This window comes from Uranotaenia lowii, chromosome 3 (assembly GCF_029784155.1).
Source record: "Uranotaenia lowii strain MFRU-FL chromosome 3, ASM2978415v1, whole genome shotgun sequence".
Taxonomy (NCBI): Eukaryota; Metazoa; Arthropoda; class Insecta; order Diptera; family Culicidae; genus Uranotaenia; species Uranotaenia lowii.
Window position 1 is genome coordinate 59,677,715 of NC_073693.1, and position 24,843 is coordinate 59,702,557.

At 36.4% G+C, this 24,843-nt stretch overlaps 1 protein-coding gene across 1 annotated transcript; it reads left to right on the forward strand.

Annotated features, from left to right (window-relative positions):
• The first annotated feature begins 8,612 nt into the window (after positions 1 to 8,612).
• LOC129756598 (cuticle protein 19-like) lies at positions 8,613 to 23,307 on the forward strand. The gene is made up of 2 exons (XM_055753507.1): positions 8,613 to 8,712; positions 22,064 to 23,307. The coding sequence occupies exons 1-2, from the start codon at positions 8,695 to 8,697 to the stop codon at positions 22,670 to 22,672; spliced, it is 627 nt and encodes a 208-aa protein (XP_055609482.1). The 5' UTR covers positions 8,613 to 8,694; the 3' UTR covers positions 22,673 to 23,307.
• Positions 23,308 to 24,843: the final 1,536 nt, after the last annotated feature.

Here is a 24,843-nt window from a genome sequence, read left to right on the forward strand (position 1 = left end):
TCAAGAGATTTTTTTTTACTTTGACTGTAACTTCTGAGGGTGGTGTGATAGGACTTTTATATATTTAACAAACTTATGTATTTTAATCAGATAAACAACTTTGTCGAAGACATCAAAGCCCTAATTTGAAAAACAAAAAAGTTAGCATTTTTATCTCGCTATCGGTGGACCCCTCGGCAAAAATTTTGATACTAGAATATGCTCCTTGTAAAACTGAACAATGTTGCAGAAGACATCAAGTATCTATCTCTTCATCCCTGGGCGCTATTAATTTCGTACAGCTAGATTGATGGTCTGCACCACTGTGCATTGGTACCTATAGGTACCTGTAGGTACCTTTCTTCTACCCTTAATTGTTTTGTTCGTAATTCGTGTTATCTGACGGTCTTCAGAGGAAATGTATGAAATTATGTCTATATTGAGAAAACCAAATTTGTAGAGCTATCAGTGCATGTGCATAAAATTTTGAGCCCAAAAGAGAGGATTTTCCAGTTTCGCTAGAACAAATAGTGTCTACACAGTCAATTTTCGCCTCGATTTCCAGCAAAAACAAATTGCTGGAAACGTTCAGCAATCCAAAATTCTGCTGGAAACCAGCAATCGGTTTTTTAATTGCTGGATTTTTCAGCATTCGATTGTGTTCCTTTCTATTTTGCTGAAAAATCAGCTATCGGATTTCAAATTGCTGGACTTTCCAGCAATTGATCTAGTTTTCTAGAAAATCAGCAATCGAGTTGTCAAATTGGAGTCTGAGATTGTATTTCACGAATTTTGGTTAGATTAATATTATCATTTTTATTTTCCTCTATATTCTAGCAACCAGGCATCAAGTCAAGGGTAAGTTTTTATTGTACAGGATACTAATCAAAACTATTTTTACAGGTGGCGGATGATCAACACTTTGGCACAAAGCTGCCACCCCAAAGCCGGTGTATGTAAAAAAAGATATTTTTGGAAATAAATGAATCCCTTATTGAAAATAAGAGAAAATTAATGTTTTATTGCTAATTATATGCACAGCCGATATTAAAATTTAATTTTGAATTGAAATATAAATTTGATACTAAATACTGCCAGTTGTGTTGAAAAAAATAGCTGGTTTCCAGCAATCTGTATTTATGATTTTCTAGCAATTTGAATTGCTGGAAACCAGCTTTCACGTTTGCTGTTTTTTTTCCAGCAATTTGAATTGCTGGAAATTTTGCTGGAAAGTCAGCGGGACAAAAACCAGCAAAATTTTGCTGGTTTCCAGCAAAAAAAATTTTGCTGTGTAGATACTTCAGAGTCAGTTATGCTAGCAGCTAGCCGGAAGGACATTCTACAGGGTCCGGCAATTGAACTGCTACATTACTTCAACAGTAATTATTTCGTTGCACACGAAACAGTATTGAACGACCCCTCGTTGCTATGTTTACATTAAGTCCTTGCTATCATTGGATGTAAGTGTTACTTTTGTAATCAGGTTTTATCCGGAAAAATTGATCTCGAACAGAAACGTAGCGCTGTGGTTGCCTTGTACCTAGTTGGCAAACGGCAGAAGGACATAGTTCGTGAGCTGGCCACCCGGCGACAGAAACCAGCATCGGTGATGGTTTGGGCCAGAATCACCCGTGATGGCAGGACTCCGCTGGTTTTTGTCCCTGAAGGAGTGAAGATCAACCAAAATACATATCGAGAACTAGTTCTAAAGAATGTCGTCAAACCACGTCGACATTTTGGCTCCAGGGTTCCAGGGATTGGGTTTTCCAATAGGACTCGGCGCCGGCTCAAAAAGCGAAGAAAACTCAACTTTGGATTGCGCAACATTTTCCAGGGTTCATTTCAAGCTCCGAGTGGCCGGAGAGTTCGCCAGACCCGAACCCTATGGACTTTGCTGTTTGGAGTATGTTGGAGGCCGAAGTCTGCTCTAAGAAACATGAAGGTGTCCTCCGAAGCGACATCTCGTGGCAGCCTGGAATAAAATACCACAAGAACAACTGCGGGCCTCATACGATGCACTCCTCGACCGTCTGCAGCGAGTGGTTAAACTCAAGGACGAACAAGTCGAACTTCACCAGTGAATTTTAAAGTAATTTGTTTTCAAGAGAAATTGAATGAATTTGAAAAAAAAGTTGTTGTTTTGATCAATTTATTTATATGATTATTTCAATGTAGCACTTCAATTGCCGGACCCTGCACTCCGACCGTGATCAGGTCTTCCTCCTTCCTTTTGCCTAGCAACTTTGGGGCTGGCAACCCTAGGTTTTTCGCCCGCCGTGTGCCGAATCCAGTCTTCCGAAAATCAATCAAAACAAACACTCAGGATGCGTTTCCTGTTGGAAACATTCAGATTGTATAATGGGATAGCGCCTCTCGCAACTGCTTCGCCTGGCTGGTATGCAATCTCGATCAGCGCTCCTATCAGCTATGCAAACCGAGTCGCATCATTCAGAATTATCGGTTTAGCAAACATCGCATATCGGAGATGAGTGAGATACAAACTGATCCATTCTGAATGTAGCTCACTCAGTATCTGTCTGAATTATATGAAATTCAAAATTATTTTTTGCAGGACGAGAAAAATCAAACAGTTGTGCGGGACACCATAAATTCTCAGTAGTTTTAACGTGACGGACGACAGTTTAATAAGAGAACTTGTAAAATTTGAAAAACATGGCGAAAGTGAACATCTTTCCCTCGCAAACACAACTTCAATTTGATTTTGATCATAGTGATGTTAAAAAACGTTATAACAACAAATGAATTTATTAATTTGCTATGTATCAAATCAAACAAAATACGCTAATGATCGGCTTCATGTATCACTCACTCACTGCCTGATCCATTCACTCCTGATCGAAGACCAAAAAGATTCGCCATATGCATTGCGCATTGGTGAGATTCCAATTTGATGATGGTGCTGCACTGTTTTGACAGCAAGCATCGTACGAAGTGATCTGTATTTTAGCGATGAATTGAACGATCGATGATCGGGTAGGTCCAGTAGCAATCAATAACGAAACCCGACCGTTGTACATTCAGTTGCGAAGTGCAATCAGAAACATTAATTGAAAATGAGTGATTTTCGGAACACTGGCCGAATCGAGAGCAGCTTATCCTGGACTCGAGCCTGTTACAGCACACATACGGGTTTTTACGCTTACGACTCAGATGAATCCCGACGGAGATGTCCCACGCGACTCGAGTGGCTCATCCGACGGCGACGTGAGACCACTCTACCCGAGAGTATTCCGCGACGTGAATACTCTTCCCCCTACGAGTTCGACTTATCCCCACAGCTTCCGTCGTAGAGGGCGCGTTCCACTCGGATACTCCGCGACGGTAACGGTGGAGGTATCCTACACGCAAACCACACGCGCGACGCACTAGACAGCTCGGCATACGCTGAAGGTAAAGTCTTATCTTTGTATGCTTTACTGCCAGGTTCGGACGCACACTACCCAGATGCTCCCCGACGAAGGAATCACCGGTCATGGACTGGCGCTGATTCCAACTTCTCTGCAGGGCAGTATGATCCGGATGAACCCATCGCTGACCACGCGCCAAGTATTGGCATCCTCACACGTCCTCCGCACGATGTTGTCGGCTGTCGTGTCTGGTCCGCAGGCGGCAAGCATGTTAGCGCGTACCTCTTTGATCCTCGGACAGTTGAACACTACGTGCTCTGGTTTCTCGATTGTGTCACCGCAGGTTGGGCAGAATGGCGAGGCCACGTGTCCAAACCAGGCAGTGGTGGTACTGCATGAAGCACCCGTAACCAGTCCAGAACTGTGTCATACAGAAATCCGCCTCTCCATGTCTCCGCCCAAGCAACCAGAATTCCCTTAAAAAGGTTCCATAGAAGCTTAATCAGCTCTCGTTTGTGTCTGAAGAGAATGCTAATCAGCCCAAAATTTAAGTTCTTAAAGCTACTTTCAAGTTCGTTTAGGTGGCTGTAGAGAACGCTATTCAGCTTCTAAGAGAATGTCAAGAAACTTCTACGCGCCGAAAAAAAAAATCCGAGTGACAGATTGCTCTGACAACCACATGTCACATTGCTAGGTTGCCGGTCGATCATGGTCTATCTCATTGATTTTGATTATATTGTTTTGATTACAAAAGCTGCTTACACGCCTAGAGAATTGAACCGCTGCTCTCTAGGTTGCAATGAAACTCACCAGCCTCTCGACCAATCCATCAATAGCTAATTGCCACTGTAATGATTAGTATTTAAACTTAATGTCATTTGAGATGATTGAGTGGGTTGGTCAATAGAAGGTACCTTATTTCGTTCAAAGGACTTTCAGTACACAATATGAATCAAAACAAAACTTCGCATCATCAAAATTTATTCGAATATCTTATTTAACATTTATATGAAAAATTCGAAAAAATCTTGAATTCCATTTGTAAATATCAGTACAGATATAAACAAAACAAATACCATGACAAAAAATTGACAGACATTTTTGACATGTCGCTTAGAATTCCCATATAGGTTCTTTAAAACACCTTCAAGAATCTTAATGGTGCGCTTTAGAATGTTACGCGAACGTTATCGACCATCTTGAAAAACATTTTTGACATGTCGCTTAGATTTCCCATATATGTTCTTTAAAACACCTTCAAGTATCATAATGGTGCGTTTTGGAATGTTACGCGAACGTTATCGACCTTCTTGAAAGAAGTTCCATTGAAAGCGCCTAGAAGTTCTGTTATCGATAGTTTAACCTTTCAAAGGGCGATGGAAGTTCCTGAGTAACTTTTACGCGACAAGAGTCACCTGAAGTTCCCGTAAAACATTTTTTCAGCCAAATGTGAACTTCGGAGTTCCATCTTTAAGTAAAAACGCGACTTTTGGTTGCTTGGGCGGTCCATCTAAAGTCCGACGTTTGGGATCAAGCGATCGTTCCACCGGCCACGATCCGAGCTGTCCCACTGGTGCTGCCAGCTGGACATCGAAGCCTTGTACCTCGGCACAACATCAGCAGCTACCGAGGACACCATTCGGTATGCGCTGATTATTCGCAGGTTCATCGGCCGCTGCACACTGCAGAGCTTTTGCAGGCTATACTGCCTGCTTAAGGCTGCCGCTCCATACCGCAAAATGGATGAGGTCACACTCGCCAGGACCCGATATGGCTCGTGAGAGGCTTGCTGTTGCCATTGCCGCTCTTTTTTTGACGTAGTTGACGTGGGCCGTAAAGCTCAGCCGGTCGCCCCCCAAATACTTGGATTCGATTGCGCACGGTCCAGCTGCACTCGTCCCTGATTGTGCTGGAAATCAGGTTGGTGATCAGCGCCATCTCGGTCTTGTGGTGAGCCAGACGCAAGCTCTTGGAGTGCATCCAAATTTTCACCTTTTCAATAGCTACTGTGGCGAGTAGCTGTACCTCTCCGGTTGATGGGCTCGATGCCAGGAAAACCACGTCGTCGGCGAATCCCACAAGTCTCACTTCCATGGAGAGACGCAGTCTCAGCAGTTCGTCGTAGACCATGTTCCACAATACCTGGCCAAGTATCGATCCTTGTGGAACCCCCACTGTGTCCAGCCCCTCACTGGTCATATACTGTAGTTGGCGGTTACGGAAGTAACACTCCACCATCCTACTACAGATATATGCCGGAATCCTCATATGAATGAGCGACGACTCAATCGCTGACCAACTGACGCTGTTGAAGGCGTTCTTCACGTCAAGAGTGACCTCTGGGCAAAACCGGTCTCCTCTCCTTTTCTTCAATCTGACTTCGTCTGCCCCTTCGATGACACGTCGAATGGCATCCACCGTACTGCGACCTTTCCGAAAACCGAACTGTTTATCGGATAGGCCGTTCGCACTTTCGGTGTAGAGCTGGATCCTGCTCTGGACCATCTTCTCTAGCACCATTCCAGCAGTATCCAGGAGACATATCGAGCGATATGCTGATGGGTCACCTGGTGGCTTGCCCGGTTTTGGCAGGAGCACCAATCGCTGCCGCTTCCACACGTCTGGGAAGACCCTCTAATCCACGTACTGTTGCAGTGATGACCGGAACAGGCTATGTAACTTCCCCGTGCTGTGGGAACAGCTCGTTGACGTTTTCTCGCAGTTTGTTCAAACACAATTCCTGTGGCGCACCTCCGCTCATCGTCTTGGCCATAACAATCCTGTAAGCGTCGCCCCAGGGTTTGTTATTGGCGTCCTCGCAGAGTTGCCTGAATCGTGCCTTTTGGCTCGCCTTGATTGCCCTGCAGTGGGCAAACCTCGCAATTGTGTAGGGCACTCTGTTATGAGTTAAAATTTTATTTCAAAATTCAAAAACATCTATTTTTTTTCGAGAGTTTGCAAACAAACAACGCTTTTGATGAAATGTTTTAGTGTTATTTTCATAGTTATTTTGTGATAAATTTTCGATACCTACATAAATATATGCCGCCGACCGTTGCCTAGAGGCCTGGCGTAGCCAGAGGTTATGGAATCGAGTCTTGTACTTTATCCATAGGCTAGTGGTGTTAACATAATTAAGATGCTAGCTATTAAATCTTTGAAAGGTGTACGCTTTAGCCTTAAGTAGAATTTGGATTTCTTCAAAGTAACATGTAGTTTCACTTAAATCATATAGGGTTAGTTACCCTACTTTGGACCCATTAAGCGGTGGCGTTTAAATAATCTTGTTTTTCTCATAAATGGACGGGAGGTTTATATCTTTCAGAAAATTTATTTGTAGTTTAAGATCTTATCTATAAGTTTTAATGAAAATTTTCAACATAGGTTTCACCGTCATTGAAAGATTTGGGAAGATGAATTATCAAAATTTCCAACTTTGCACCTACTTTGGTATTGAACTGGTTCCTTTCATTGGACCTAGAACTAAGATTCCTTTAAAAAGTTCGATTTTCTTAAAATAAATAAACGAATCCATTAAGAATGTAATCTTCAATCAGTTTTTATCATAAAAAAGCATTACAGCTTTTCAACGATTAAAATAACTCAAATTTCTGTTATGAATATCTTAAACACTCTCGCTCGCCGTCGGCTCTATCATTCAAACCATAGCTGAACCTTTTTTTTATGTACACTTACTTGTAGTTGATTTACGTTAAGCTGGCAAAAAATGTTAGAAATGTTCAAAATTGGTTCTGAATTAAGCCTCAATTAAAAATTTGCATCCTTATTGATTTGTTGGTATTCACTCAAAGTTTCGGTCAGGTTTCGGTCAGGTTTCGGTCAGGTCTAATAAAGGAACAACAATGTCAAGAGTTTCCTATTCTTGGATCCTTCACAAGTTTTCCGGGTTTTCCATTGATTTTCTTTTATTAAAGGAAAAATAGATAGTATGGTTCAAATTCTTCACACTGATAGTATTTTGCCTTTGAACTATTGCTTGGACAAAAAAAAACAAGATTTTTCCTTATTCACTCTAATTGTATCAAATTGTAAAATATGAAGAAAAATAGAAAATGAGAATAGTGGGGCCTGATTGAGAGCCTAGGGAAATATTATGAAGATATTTGTTATTATCGCTAAAAAAATTGCCATTTTTTTTTATTTTGCCCCTGAATGTATGCTGCTTTTTATCCATTTTTCGATTTTAAATGTTTTTTTTTCGAAATTAACCGTAAAAACCGGTTGAATTTAAAAAATCACTCCATTTGGAGGAGTGATTTTTTAACCCCAACCGGTTTTACGGTTAATTTCGAAAAAAAAACATTTAAAATCGAAAAATGGATAAAAAAAACCAAAATAATAATTTTGAAGATCAGGGATACGTTTAAACCATGCTGATTCGATTTACCACGAAACATGAAATCTGGTTTTGTGATAATTCGAGCCGCTTATGTACATTCTACAATCATCGATCATGCTTTATAATCCTTTTGCAGGTTAGTGTTTTGAAAATTTAAGTTTTTACGAAAAAAGCAACCAAAATACTTAAAAATTAATGAAAAAAAGAAATCAAAGTTCCTCCAGTCAACGGCAATGTTGTTCTAAAAATGGGCCGTAAATGTAAAGAAACGGAAATATAGTATGTTATAGATAAACTAATGATTAAGCCTCATAGTTGCATAATTTTCTACAGCTTTTACACAGAATAATTCAATTATATGCACACAACCATTTCCAAACTCAAACTATAATTCAGCTCAGCTCTTACTGCTACATTTTGCAAAACCGCACCGTGAGGAACCGATAAAACGGTTTTGAAAAATTCAATTTTCCCAATTTTCAAACTGAACCGCATCAACCGGGGGGCGGCTCACTCGCTCTATGCATCGCGCCCGAAATCGTTCCATTTTTCCACGCATCATTTCGTCGACGACCCTTTCCGTTTTCCACCACACCCGCTAGCGAAGAAGAAGCGATTTGAGACGCGATCATCATCCGCAATTTTCTTTCCACACACCATATCCACCGTGATTGAATGAATGAACTGAGTTTTCCACCGGTTGCCACCGGGAGGCGCCACCAGTCACACCCGCCATTGTTGTTTTTGTCGTTGTGGCTTTTTGTGCCCTACTCGAATCGATGCAAGGCGGCGAAAAACTCTTGCCGGGGGGATGACGCTGTCGACGGTTGGTTTCTGTTGTTTGCTGTTTCTTTTTTTCGGGGGGTTATAAAAATTGTTGCCCGCCGGATCCACCGGCACAGTTGAGCATTTTCCATCGATAGAGAAACAATAGTCAGCTTCGTGGAAGCCCTTCAGCCAGCGTTTGTGTGGAAAATTTGAAGCAAGATGGCGTTCCTGTTCAAAGTGAGTGAAATTTGGGCGAAAGGGAAAATTAATTTAAAAAATATATATGGAAGAGTGGAGTAATTGAAAAAAAACACGTGTTTGTTGAAGTGGACAATTGAAAATTGGGACCTTGGGAGGCTAGTGGATCACAAATGGCCGTGATTGATAAATGGCCGTTACGGCACACGTTGGAAGATTAATTTACAGTAACAGTGTATGGTGGCCAAGTAAGCACGTGTCGACGAAGAAAGTGGCGCCATGATTGAGGGGTTTCGGATAAATAGGATCGCTTGGCGGGCGCGCTTTTTCAGGCGCAACTGATATCCATGAATCTACAACGATGATGATTATGTGTTACGGTGTGGTCTCTCAATAAGGAAACCCGCAGACAAACGATGATGGCGATGGGGCTCTCGCAAAGCGAATTCATCGAAATTACCTACCTGTTGCATTGCATTGTGTCGGTCTCTTCTGTGATGGTGTCCTACTATTTGTTTGTTATTTTCCCGGCATCGCGAAAATGAGTTATTTGTCGAGATTGATGCGTCGATTACCCAAGGTGGAACTAAATGCATACATTATGCAACTATTTTCTTTCGACTGTTGAAGGAAATCTACGTAAGGAGGCTCTTGAAATTACTGCGCTCTTCCTTATGGGATAGTTATGGTTTGCTGCCCTTGCTGAACGAATGAGTCCTTTACTATGTGCTTAAAAGTTTATGAAAATTTCCAAAAAAAAAAAAAAAAAAACTAAAATATTGTTAAAAAAATACGTTGGTTGTAAAATGTAATACAACAAAGCAAAGCAAAAATGGGATGTTTTTATGTAAGAATTAAGTTCATTGATTTAAGGTGGATATGAGTAGCCAACTAAGCTAAGCTAAGCTAAGCAGCGTAGCTTAGTTGACTACTCATATCCACCTTAAATCATTGAACTTAAAATGCTGAGATAATATCATTCATATAAAACTTCAGATAATATATTTGATTAGACTTTGCTCAACTTACGTGGATGTTTTTATGTAAGAATTCTTCAACTAGATTCGGGATACCTTCTAGTCAAATTTTTCATTAATACATCGGTGGATAAATGTATTATTGAATCAGCTCAAAGCATCAAAGTTGTCAGAAATTATAAGCATTTTCAAGGAAGGCTGTGATTTTTGGACAAATCGACTAAATTAACTAGACTTAATACCTCACAAAAAACCTAATTTGATCTTAATAAGTCAATAACGCCAAAAGCTATAGGTCAAAAGCTTTAAAAAACATATTTTTCAAGATTATTATACATTTTAATTTGAGAATCCAGACTAGGAACTTTTTTTAAATCAAAGTTCTAAGTTTTTTTTTAAATTAAGGATTAGAATTTCGGAACTTGAATCAATCAAATTTCAATTTCGTTTCTATAACAAGTTTTAATTGATTTTTGCCAATTACAATTGTTTTAATACTCAAACTTCATGAAAATTCGAAACATTGATCGTTGGGCTCCCAAATTTGGATTCCAATTAAACAGTAGACTTTTTTCGAATTGTTATAATACTTTTCTTATTGTTTAGTACTCTTAGTCTTGATATAAAATTACTTTAGGAATTATTTTTCAATAATACCTATCTATGTCATATGGAACTTTATTTTAAATGCATTACAGTCCTACAGAGAACAGACGTACAAGCTCGAACAAAAATGCTTCAAAGAATTGTGTAAAATTTCAAATGCTGACATCCAAACAATACGTTGAAATTTGACTTGAAACAGTGCCATCTATTGCGCCGTTCAAAAATTACAGATAAAATTTTCATATGCCCAGTTTTTAACTAACGCCACTCTTAAAGAGACGGGTTCAATTTATTGCTAGGTAATTCCAATAACAGTTTCTTTTGACTGGACTTAGTTTCCCTTATTTTTGCACTAGTGATGCATTCAAAATAACTAACAGTTTTGGAACAAGTTTATGCACTTCTTGAGCGGTTATCGTCAGAGATCGACTATATCCAGTCTATTAGGAACATTCTTGACGATCAGTCTCACCCATCAGAACTTGTTCTTGAAATCACAAAGCGGGTTACTTACAAGTATAACTTTTGCAACCCATTGTTCAAAATTTAGTTCTTCTAGCTTGAAGAAAATGGCGATTAACTTTTTAGATATTTTTCGATTATGCAACGTGACGAAAGTACATATTACGAAACTTCAACAGCGATTTTCTTGAAACAAACCAAAGAGTTCATACGACCTGTTCAAAACTGATCAATATTTCCTAGTTTAGTTTTGACAGTTCCCTTTGGTATGATGGGAGACATCTGGTGGCCAAGCCAAAGAACAAAAATTGGTTCAAAACAGTCGTTGGAACTTTTACATAAGTTTCGTGGGCTAGCTTGTACGTCTGTTATCTGTGACAGTCCTATGAGTTTTCTTTTCAATTTTTTTTTTATCAAAGTTTATATTTGTGATTTTGTTTCTTTGTAAAAATTAAAGATTCTGAATTGAGTTTGTCTTTTATTTGCTATACGATTTAAACCTTTGAATTTGAAGGAGTGTAATGCGCCTTTACACTAAGCCTTCCAGATTGCCTTTGAACGCAAAAATCAAAAATCTTAATAAATTAACTAAAGTTTTTCGTTATTTATTGCAAATAATGTGGATGAATCCGGCAAAAAACAGCCTTTTTCAACGATTCCCGGCTTATCTTGTTGGACCATACCTTTTCTGAATTTTACATTGAATATTGGAATAAGCCCGAATAAAATCAAGCCATCTGGAATACTAACTTTGAGTATTTAACTAGTACAATTAACTTATAATCAATGAGCTTTAAAATCAAACTAACTTTATAATGATTTTTTATTAGAAAATATCATGATTCAGCCAGAATGAATAATTGGTTTTGCTGCCAGACGTGCTGAGAACAGTAGCGTCCATTACAAGGGGCCTCAATTGAGCCTTTTAATGTGAGGGAGTGTGGTGGGCCGCTACAAAAATCTATCTTAAAAACGCTTCACGGTGTGTTTCGTAGAAGGACTTAAAGAAAAAAAATACAGTAACTCTAATTTTTGCATGGGTAGAAAGTAGAGCTTCTTCCGGTTCATTTTCACCGAAAATTAAAATATTTTGTCGGTGACCCCCCATACAAAATTTTTTTTTGAAAATTTTCTATTTGAAATCTTTAAAAAATAAACATATTTTTAGTGTTTTATAATTTATGAGAAGCAAATTTTCTTAGTTTTAACTTTTAATAGCTTTAAATTAAACTCAACAATGTTATTAGAAACTTTGAAAAACTTTCAAATTTTTTTAAACTAGTTACAAAGCTGTTTAACATAAAAAATGCTTAAAAAGTATCTTCGTATTCTAAAAAAAATAATTAAAAATTGGCTGGCAAATCCTGTCAGTAGTCTGAGAGGGTCAAATTATCTGAAATTATTAGAATTATCTAAAATAATATGAAACCATTTGAATCCATAATTTTTAGATTTTTTGATTGTGGAACACTGGAGGAAATTTTATTGAAAAAAAGCTCAATGATTAATAAAATTAGTGAATTAGTAAAACTAGGAACCGCTATAACTTTTTTATGATAACTCTTCTCGTAATGCGCTCAGGAGTAGAAACGTTTGCCTTAATTAAAGCTTTGAAAAAAATATTACGATAATGACTTTTGGAAAGTTAACGATACGTTAAAAGACATCTTTGATGAGAAATCCGTTTTTATACTTCTCCTTAGTTAAATGTCTCAAAATTCCAATCGCACTTCAGATTCAATGCAAATCGCTACAGCAGTTCAATCTAGCTTAAATTTTGCTTGTTTCTGTCTTTTGATACAATTATCATAATAAGCCTGGAGTTTGCTTTAACCTTTTTATTTTTATTATTTTCCAGCCCAAGTTTTGTAACCCTGCTGCACTCTGTGATTCTTCCATTTTATTCAAAGAGCTAGCATTACTGTTGAGATTAAATAATCTTAGCTTCCACGATTTCCAACCCACTATATTATTTAAATCATCTCTTAAATTCATTGTTTTAAATAAAATTTTACAGTTTTTTGGAAATAAATTTATTTAATGGATGAATCTAGTCTAAAACTGTGATAAATTCGGAATTTTTCTAAAAAATGCATTTCAATGTTTTTGTCGATCTTACATGTACGAAAATTATCAGTATTGTTGGCAAAAGTGAATTGCAGATTATCGATAGCAAACTAGACTGCAGCGCGTCGAATTCATCATATTTATGTCATTCCTTATTTATTTTAATTATTCTACTGTACACTGAAGGTCTCTTTTTTATTAAATAGAACCATAATGAAGCATTTATGTTACAGTAAAACAATCATAACTTCTACAATTGTTTGTCGATAATACCTCCGAACCTTTTTTTCCCAACCCGAAGCTGCCTCGTTTAGAGTTCAACCCAAAACAGCCGACTCCTTTCGCAACTCCAATTTAATTGGTCCAATCAATGACGATAATCTACAATATCACGAAATTCGACCCGCAACCACATCTCAATTTCCACCACCAGCTCCGTCCACAACATCGATTTGCCCCTCTTCACACAACTGTAATACTGCGCCGAATCAAAAATCCCAGCAGCTAACTGTGTACTACCAAAACGCAGGTGGTATGCGCACCAAAACCAACGATTTCTCATTAGCTTTGTCTTCATGCGAATATGACATCGTCATGGTAACAGAGACGTGGTTGAAAGACGATATAGCCAACTCCGAATTGGCCTCGACCCATAATATTTACCGCTGTGATAGAAACTCCAGTACTAGTCATTTTGGACGTGGCGGAGGCGTATTGATAGCTGTACGACACGGCATCGATGCAACCTCTGTCACAGTACCTGATTGTGATCGTCTTGAACAAGTTGTTGTTCGACTCAAAAATCAATGTCACTATGTCTACTTGTGTTGTGTGTACTTGAGACCTAACAGCGAAACTGCTCTGTACGTATCTCACATGACTGCTCTCGACTATATTATGAATATCGCCGCTAGTCAAGACATTATTGCTGTAGCTGGAGATTACAACTTGCCAAATTTGCAATGGAATTTTGACGAGGATTCAAATGGGTTCCTGCCAGTGAATGCTTCCACTGAGCAGGAGCTCGCTGTCATCGAATCAACAATAGCCTCCGGGCTGTCGCAAATGTGCTCACTCGTTAATACTAGCGGTAGAATGCTGGATCTAATCTTTGTAAACAGACCCGAAAAAGCTGAAATAATACACCCACCGAATCCAATTTTAAAAACTGACCGACATCACCATCCTTCTGTTTTACTTCTCGAATATACTTGCGACGAGCGTATGGACACCAGCAGCGCCCTCGGACATAATCTGAACTTTGGGAATTGTGACATCGAGCGTGTTGAAGAAGCAATAGGAGAGATTGACTGGCAATCAGCTTTTATAAACTTATCTGTCGATGCAGCAGTATCGGCATTCTACGAACGTCTCTGGGATACATTACGCCAACACACGCCACCTAGAAGATTCAACCGTCATCAGCCTTATAAGCTCCCTTGGTGGAACTCCGAGCTAAGAAGAAGCCGTAATTTAGTTCGTAAAGCGCGAAAACGCTACTTCCAAGATAAGACGGATCAAACCAAAGCCTACTTATCGAGACTAGAAGCCGACTATGAAGCTCTTCGTAATACCGCCTTTGAACTATACATCTTAAAAATTGAACGCAACGTAAAACAAGATCCTTCTACATTCTGGAGATATGTTAAAAGTCGCCGTCTTACCAACACCGTACCGTCGTCTGTATCGTTTCGTGACCGCACGTCGGAAACTGTTAAAGAGTCCGCTGATTTGTATGCCGAGTTCTTTAGCAGCGTGTATAGTTTTCAATCTCCAAACTGTTCTGATATCTACTTTGATGCTCTACCAAACTATGACATTAGACTGCCACAGCCTAATTTAACTGCCCAGGAGATTTTCAATGTTTTAAGTAACCTAGACCCGTCGAAAGGGCCCGGTCCGGATGGAATTCCATCGTCGTTGGCATCAAAACTCGCTGCTTCTCTTGCCACACCGCTCAGTATGATATTTAACCGATCGATTTCTGAATGTGTTTTTCCACCGCAACCGACAAAAAACTTCAAGTGGATTCAGTATATATCGACTTCGCCAAGGCCTTCGACACAGTACCCCACAGCATTGCAGTGATGAAACTAGAGCGCTATGGTTTTCCTACATGGGCAACCAGGTGGCTGCACTCGTACCTGATAAATCGCCAAGGATTCATAAACATCCGTGGAACACATTCCTCAGTGTTCGATATGCCGTCTGGAGTCCCACAAGGAAGTCATTTAGGCCCGCTTATCTTTGTGCTTTTTGTAAATGACTTGGCAACCTGTCTTAAGTCGTCTAAGCTTCTATATGCTGATGACCTGAAATTCTACAGAGTAATCGATTCAATTGTGGATTGCGCAGCGCTTCAAGAGGATATAGAAAGGTTATTGCTCTGGTGTGAAACAAATGGAATGAAAGTGAATGCTGAAAAGTGTAAATGCATAAGCTTTTTTAGAACCAGAGCTTCAGTTACCTTCGACTACTCGTTCCGCGACACTACACTAGAAAGAACAACCGTGATAAAAGATCTTGGAGTAACATTCGATCAAAAACTCTCTTTCGCTCAGCATATGGCAACAACTACAGCAAAGGCTTTCGCTTTGTTCGGTTTCCTGCGCAGAAATACTTCGAGTTTTAAAGACCCTTATGCTCTAAAGACTGTGTTCTGCTCGCTCGTACGCAGTGTCTTGGAATACGCCGCACCAGTTTGGACACCTTATCATTCCGTTCACATAGACAGAATTGAGAGGGTCCAGAAAAGATTTCTTCGTTTCGCATTGCGTCATCTGCCTTGGCGAGATCCCGTTCGATTGCCACCGTACTCCGATAGATGTGGTCTATTATCGTTGACGTCGCTGAGCCGAAGGAGAATTTATCTACAACGAATGTTTGTCTATGACATCATTACGAATGCTATTGATTGTCCGCAACTGCTTTACTCTTTGAACCTACACGCTCCAACTCGACAACTTCGTTACCAGACTCTTTTCTGGCTACCAAGAAGCAGGACAGTATTCGGCCAAAATCATCCACTCCAACGATGCTGCCTAGTGTTTAATGATGTTTCTTATTTGTTCGACTTCAATGTATCCAAAGCAAAATTTAAATGTTTGATTCGTGATGTAACCTAATTTTAAGCCAACTATATAACCTAATTTAAGATACTCATGGTCTGTATGACAACATAGTCAAAGACATCAAATAAAAAAAAAAAAAAAAAAAAAAAAAAAAAAAAAAAAAAAAAAACGGTTTTCATCGTTTTTTTGATCATGAATACGAAAATATCATCAGTACTTCAATTCTTAAGCAAAAGTGAAGTTCAAATGATTAATAGAAAATTTATTCATCATCAGTATGAGAAAAAGAAATTTAAAATAGATGATATGTAGCGGAAGATAAGCTGATTTCAGTGCAAGTACTTTAACTTTTAACAAAATTTTATTGAAAACTGGTCTTCTTAGATATGTTTAAATCTAATATTTATCTTTAAATTTATTTTAAAAATGCCGTAAACGAGTGACATCATCAAAAATTAAATTTTTGTTTTCAAAAGTGCGTACCCATATGCATCAGAGCCTGCAAATATTGTGGAAATATTGCAAAGAACATTTTAAAAAAAATGAAATATTTTCAGTATTTTGTTGGAAACCAATCAAATGGTGTTGGACTGTTCTTATTCATGTATCATAACATTTTTTTAACCAGAATTAGTTCTCCAAGATACACACATGAAAATTTCAATTCATGTTACATTTGGATAACACCAATAATAAAAAGGATATTCCAAATAATAAAATTTAAAATAATAAAATTTATAATATAAAATATAAAATAAGTTTTTCAGGAAGTCCAAATCACTTATCTTTCCAGGCGTTGAATTTTTTTATTGTTTCAGAATGACAAAATATTTCAGTAAAAATAAAAATTTTCCATGCAAAAAGTTACTATTCCATTGCATTGGAATAAATTAACAGGTAATAATTTCTAAATATGGACTACAAATCTTCAAAAAAACAAAACGTATGAGGACTCACCGACCAAATATTTTAATTTTGCCTGAAAATGATTCAGAAAAGGCTAAATTTTTCATTTCTGAAAAAATTAGAGTTACTGTATTTTTTCTTTTAAACATCTTCCATAAAAGCACCGTGGCTTGACTTCATACTTGATTTTTTTTAAATTTAATTTACAAAAGGCTATTTATTACAAGTCACTTACAGCAGAGCAGTTTATTTTAAAATAGGCACCTATTCAAGAAGCTGGAAGCTGATTTTCTGTTTGTTATCTAAAAATTTTATTTATTATTTTTGAAAATTTTGTTGAAAATTCGAAGCAAAGTGGGATGACAGAAATGATTTTTTTTTGGCAAAAAGTTAAAAGATTTTCCCGCAATAAATTTACACTCTGTCAAATTTGACATCGTGTTATTCAGTTAACCCTCAACTGTCCCTGACATTTTTATCCATTACAATCCCTGGAGTGTCCTGACTAAAAGCAATATATCTTTCTTATTTCTCAACTGAATTTTACAAAACTCATAGTATTCAAAACTTCACGATATAAATATATGTTTGTAAAGTATCACAGCGCCACAAGAATCGGTATGAAATTGGCTATCTAATGAGTATAAATTTATTGCGGAAATTTTGAGTTAATTTTCTCCAAATCTAGTGCAAAGTTATATTTCAGTGCAAGAAAATCTGAAAAAATTGCAAATTAACAAAAAGTTTGAAAAACAGCCACCTTTGAAAATTTGCAAAAAATTCTATGTTTCGTATTTTGACAATCCGAAAATGTCAAAATGTGCCAAATTACGCCAAACTTTTCAATTCTCTTTTCAAAATTCATCTGGTGTGACTTAAACAATTTTAACTGTTCATTGATTGAAAAGTACATTTTTCACACCACTTTCTTACATGTTTTGTGGTCCTGATCTCAAAAAAATTAAAAAAAAATTCTTGTGTGCAACACGTAGCTTCTAAAATCAGCGTTTTTGGACACTAAGTAAGAAATTTTGTGAGCATGCCCAAGCCGATCTGAAGTTGTTGTAGGTGAAAGAAACACATATTTCACGAGGTTTCCATTACTTTAAATTAACTATAAAAATCGGTTGAGAAACAAGAAAGATATAGCGATTTTAAGCAAGGAGTCTAACTAGGGAGTTTTTTTCCTGGGTTTTCAGGATGCGTTTATCAAAAAATAATGATGTAAAATTAAAGATTTCAATTCATTGAGGGGTCCAGAAGAAATTGATTTATTTGAATGCTCCCGAATGAAGTTACAAGCACCCCAACTTTCAATAGCGTCATATTGACACTCAAGAGCTGATTTGGTTTAACAGTTCACTGTTCAAGCTGGAAACAAAATGAATTAAAATTGCTTCTTCTGTCTTTGTTTACCAGAGCCGAAAAAATACAAAAAAGCCTCAGCCTTCCCCACCTGTGCTTTTCCAGACTTGAAAATCTGCGCTCCTTGAGCCAATTCGTGTTTTAACCGGTGGGTGACCCAATCTTTTTCGTAGCTCTCCACTAAAAATTTGCGCTCCTTCAGTCAATCCGCATTTTTACCGGTGGCCGAACCATAAACAAACAATCATAGCAACAGCCTTAAAAATCTGCGCTCCAACCAACCATTGTCGTGATATTAAGATTCTTACGAATCTCAATTCAGAGATTCACTCAGACACGACTGTCGCTCGAATAGCAATATACAGCAAATTGCTGAAAACCAGTAGGAAAGTGGGGATACTTGATCCCCATTTCTTATTTTCACCATATCTTTCTGGAAAAATTTAGCAACTCGCCGTCTTTGACATTTTCTGACAGCTTGTAACTTCAAGTTTCTATGCTCCAAAAATTAGATCGATACTTGAACCTGTTGATGAACTAGAAGCATTTTCGTGGGAGTAAAAAAATTGCGATTTTTCTGAAGTTAGGGGAGACTTGATCCCCTATTGAAGGAGACTTGACGATTTGTTAAGGAAGCCCTAATCCTTGTAAAAAAATCAAACAAAACCTCAAGATAGAATGTTAATTGACTATTTTGGTCATGTTTGTTCTCATTTCACAATTAACATAAGAAGAAAGTTCTATAACTTGGTCTCAACGCTAATAACATTGCATACTTAAAGGCGCTTTTTTATAATTAAGAGAAAATTAATTATTTTTGCTCTTTTCTTCAGACAATTGTTTGATAAATATTAGTTTTTGGATAAATATTAGTTATTTCGTAATCAACAATCATAACGATCAATTCAGAAGAAAAATATGCCGTTTGGAAGGGGAATCAATTGTACCCAACTCTAGGGGATCAATTGTACCCATAATCAACATTTTAGAAAACTTTCCATTGCTTTGAAAATATGGCATTATGAAGTTCATTTTACGCTCGAACGATTGATACATTGGAACAAATATTTTTCTCATAATTTTCCTATGTAAGGAACATTTTAAAGTGATGAAAAAAGATCTTCAAGTTACATTTTGTGAAATTTTTCAAACAAAGTTCAATTACTCAAACAATTAATTTGTTAAAGTTTTTTAAACTACTAGCATTGTTATTTTGCTCATTTTGACACATTTTTCAAGAACATTTGATCTTTGTAAGACATTCCAGTTTCGAGATATAGCTAAGGAATCAAGTATCCCCAGGGATCAAGTATCCTCATTCTCCCCTAAAGTTTTGCTGGTTTTTGTCCCGCTAAATTTGCAGCAAAATTTTCATCAATATGAATTGCTGGAAACGATGAGCACACTCAATTGCTGGAAAACCAGCAATCTAAAAAATAATGATTTTCTGGAAACCTACAAATGTTCGGTTTTTAAAGGGTGTTTTCAGTCGTCATCAAATTTACAGAACTAGAAAAAAGAAAATTTCTTCCGTTATGTTTTGCAATTCATATTTAAAGTATTTGCTTAATCAACTTACCTAAAAATTCATTAGGGCGAAAACAATTTCACCTTCAAAACTAACACAAGTTCCAATTTTGACAGCTCAATTGCTGGTTTTCAGCAATGCAGATCAAGTGCTGGAAAAGTTAGCAAGACGGAGAATGTGTGCTGGTTTCCCTCAAAATAAGGATTGCTGGACGTTTCCAGCAACTTTTTTTGCTGGAAATCGAGGCAAAAATTTGCTATGTAGTCTTGTCAAAATATAAAACGTTGCCATAAAAATTTATTTTATTTTGTTTTTCTTCAGTGTTGCCGAATTGAAATTTTATTTTATTTTATTCATACTAAAACTTTATTTATTTTCTGCATATCCCTCGTCTCATCCCTACAATTTTGTTTTGTAATAAGCTCATTTTGTTCATGTTCATGAAATATGTCAGGGCCTGTGAATGAAAAACTGCCTTTTTCCGTTTTTATAGATTATTTTGGATGAAAAAAAGGCAATTTAAGATTCATTCATTTTTTACAATACCATGGCACCTTATATGCTAATTCGTTTGCGAAATTATAAAATTTCAGCTTTCTATTGTGATTGATTTCAACTCTGGTGGCAACTTTGCCGAAAAGTTGGAAATATCATCGAAAGAAAATCTTTAAAAGCGGCAATCTTCTAAAAAAGTTTTGATTTTTTCTTGATATAGGATTGTTGATTCATCATTTATCGATGAATTTTACTGAAACCTGATTGACTTTAGAACTACCAAAGGGGATATCAACAAAGCTGTAGATGATAGATAGATTAATTCATCAAAATCATAGTATTAGAAATAAAGCTAAATTCACTTGATTTTCTGATAGCTTCCAAAAAACATCAAATTTAACATAAAATATGGTCTTGTAGAGTAAGCTTGCCAGATTACCAGGTTTAGTCCGGATTTGCACGGATATTTAATACACAATTGATGATAAGCTTAGTCTGTCTGGCTCGTTAGTCTGGATTTCGTAAAAGAATGCCCGGATTTTGCCCGGATATTTTCACTTCATTTATTAATTTCAACCAAAAGAAACTCATATTGTGTCCATATAATTTTTTATTCTTGCTCCTGAAAACGAATTTTTTTTAAGCAAATTTTAACGAAATAAACATGTATGATTTATTGGAAGCCTAAAATACAATTCAAATCAGCTGAAGTGTATCGATTAAGAAAAAAAAATGTCATTCTTCTAGGTTTTTATTGAATAACACTTGGGTTTTGTTAATGTTTGCCCGGATATTCCCTGAATTTTTAGTAGAAAATTTTGGTGAAAAATTGGGTCATTTCAGCTAAAAATTTAGCTTTAAACACAAACGAAAATCTTTGGAAATATAACGGACTAGATTGTTGTGTAAAAATCTGTTTCCAATACCTCATTTAGTGACTAAAAGTTTCAGATCGTTGTTTAAATATTAGATTGAAATATGTGTAATTTTCAAACCAGAAAGTGCAATTCGACCAAACTAATAAAACCATATCTTTTTGTTCAATCTTTTCAATCATTAGACCTATCGTTAAATTACCTTAGTCAGTGTAATTGAGCTGCATAAAGCTACTTTATTTGGAAATCTTGTGTATTTTGTCAGCACCTGGACATTGTTCGCCACAGATCATTGCAAGATCTCTATTCTTGATTACAAGACGCCAATTTCGCGAATCCTGGTTTTTTTTTTCAAAATTTGAGATGAGCAATACGATTATTTTTATGAATAAGGCTTAAATTAGTTTTGTAAATTGATTAAAAATGTTTAATGTGTAAATATTAAAAGTAAAATTTTCAACTATATTAACACTACATATGTATATTTAAAAATTGTTTTAATTTGTATGAAGAGATTAATACGGTGTAATTTAAGTTTGTTACTTAATTTTATCGGCTCTAATGCTTCTGAATAATCTTCCATTTCTTCTAACTTTAAAATTTCATACCCTTAAGATGTTCTTACTTAAAAGGACGTCACTTTTCTCCGATAAGGCCGCTAAAATTAAGTAACATTGAAGAAAGTCTTTAGGTTTTTTGGTCATCAGTTTTTTGATTGAAAGTGAATAAAATTATTAATGTCGACTAATTTTTTTTCAATGATTGCAAAATGCAAGCTCAGTGGAACGTTACCATATATTTGCATTGTATTCTAGAAACAAGAATTAACTTAAACCTTATAAACAATTTTCCGTACGTCGAGGATTCATAACTGTATTTGAAACTATCCATAGTTTGAAAATCTTTCATATACCAGATTTCGGTACAATCGACCCTTCGACGTCCTCTGGGTGTGGTGAAGATCATTTTTAAAACCGCAAACCGACGTAATGGATATCTAAACTTTTCTAACATCAAGCTTATTTTTTTCATTGGCAGACTATCACCTGGACAGCTTTGCTGGCCCTGGCCGCTGCTCAGTACGGAAGCGATGAGGACCACCATCACTATCATCAGCAGCACCAGGAGCCCGAGGAGCATCACGAGGTGGGCTTCTCGTACGCCAAATTCAGCGGCCCGGTAAGTGGTCCGGCCCATGAAATCCACGTCGAAGACAAGCACGGCCACGGGCACAAGATCGACTACGTCGCCAAGCCCGACTACCAGTTCGAGTACGGAGTCGAGGATCCCAAGAGCAAAGTGTCCCAGAACCGCAAGGAACATCGCCACGAAGATGAAGTGCACGGTGAGTACCGAGTCCAGCAACCCGACGGCAAGCTGCGAGTCGTCAAGTACTCGGCCAACAAGCACTCCGGATTCCAAGCTGAAGTGTTGATCGATGGAAAGCCACTGCACGAGGAGGAACTGGCCAAGCTGGCCCAGGAAGCGCACGAACAATCGGCCCGAGCCCACGCTCACGAAGTTCATCACAATCACGATGAAGCTGCCTCGTACGGTGGCCATCACGGGCAGACCTACGGTGGAAGCGAAGGAGCGTCGGCATCCTACGGAGGCGAAGAGGGTGGCGAAGAATACTACCATCATTAGAGAGCGATCGATCATGCTGCGATGACCCTACTGTTAGAAGGACTGTTCTTCTAAAGTTACCATTCCTAGTTAAGGTGTAGAAATAACACAAATAGACAACTGCACGTGCGACTCCGAACCAGAGTGATGGCGAAGAAATCGTGCAACTGCCTATCGAAATTGCTGTGTCGATATTCGAAACGATTACAGGTGCAATTAAGTATTCCTCGCGAAAAAAATTGAAATATTCCGTACTGCTTAAGTTCATTATCTACTATTCACTGTCTAGTCCAAACACTCAAGTCCCGATAAATCTATCCTATGTTTAAGCTGTTCTACTATTACTTTCATCGTATTTCTCCAGAAAACCTTACTTTAAAAATTATCAATTTATGCATTTCATAATCAATCATCTTGAATTTCATGTGATGATTTTCTCTGTAAAACAGTGTGATCAATACTCAACGAAATGAGAATGTATTATCGGTCGTCCTTCAACCAAAGTAGGAAAGGCAAAACAACTAAAATTACCAGATAGGCAAAGCAAAAGTAAAAAACAAGACAAAAGTGTTGTTAACTAGTTTTTAATAGGCACTTTTAACTGTAGAAAAAAGATAAATACCGAAATGACTGCGATGTCTTAGAAAAAAAAAATCAACGAATAAAAAAAGTTATCAATTTTAATTTTTATGAAGTTTTTTTTTTACAAAAATGACAAAAATGACAAAAATGACAAAAATGACAAAAATGACAAAAATGACAAAAATGACAAAAATGACAAAAATGACAAAAATGACAAAAATGACAAAAATGACAAAAATGACAAAAATGACAAAAATGACAAAAATGACAAAAATGACAAAAATGACAAAAATGACAAAAATGACAAAAATGACAAAAATGACAAAAATGACAAAAATGACAAAAATGACAAAAATGACAAAAATGACAAAAATGACAAAAATGACAAAAATGACAAAAATGACAAAAATGACAAAAATGACAAAAATGACAAAAATGACAAAAATGACAAAAATGACAAAAATGACAAAAATGACAAAAATGACAAAAATGACAAAAATGACAAAAATGACAAAAATGACAAAAATGACAAAAATGACAAAAATGACAAAAATGACAAAAATGACAAAAATGACAAAAATGACAAAAATGACAAAAATGACAAAAATGACAAAAATGACAAAAATGACAAAAATGACAAAAATGACAAAAATGACAAAAATGACAAAAATGACAAAAATGACAAAAATGACAAAAATGACAAAAATGACAAAAATGACAAAAATGACAAAAATGACAAAAATGACAAAAATGACAAAAATGACAAAAATGACAAAAATGACATAAATGACAAAAATGACAAAAATGACAAAAATGACAAAAATGACAAAAATGACAAAAATGACAAAAATGACAAAAATGACAAAAAACACAAAAAACACAAAAAACACAAAAATGACAAAAATTACAAAAATTACAAAAATGAAAAAAATGACAAAAATGACAAAAATGACAAAAATGACAAAAATGACAAAAATGACAAAAATGACAAAAATGACAAAAATGACAAAAATGACAAAAATGACAAAAATGACAAAAATGACAAAAATGACAAAAATGACAAAAATGACAAAAATGACAAAAATGACAAAAATGACAAAAATGACAAAAATGACAAAAATGACAAAAATGACAAAAATGACAAAAATGACAAAAATGACAAAAATGACAAAAATGACAAAAATGACAAAAATGACAAAAATGACAAAAATGACAAAAATGACAAAAATGACAAAAATGACAAAAATGACAAAAATGACAAAAATGACAAAAATGACAAAAATGACAAAAATGACAAAAATGACAAAAATGACAAAAATGACAAAAATGACAAAAATGACAAAAATGACAAAAATGACAAAAATGACAAAAATGACAAAAATGACAAAAATGACAAAAATGACAAAAATGACAAAAATGACAAAAATGACAAAAATGACAAAAATGACAAAAATGACAAAAATGACAAAAATGACAAAAATGACAAAAATGACATAAATGACAAAAATGACAAAAATGACAAAAATGACAAAAATGACAAAAATGACAAAAAACACAAAAAACACAAAAAACACAAAAAACACAAAAATGATATAAATGACAAAAATTAC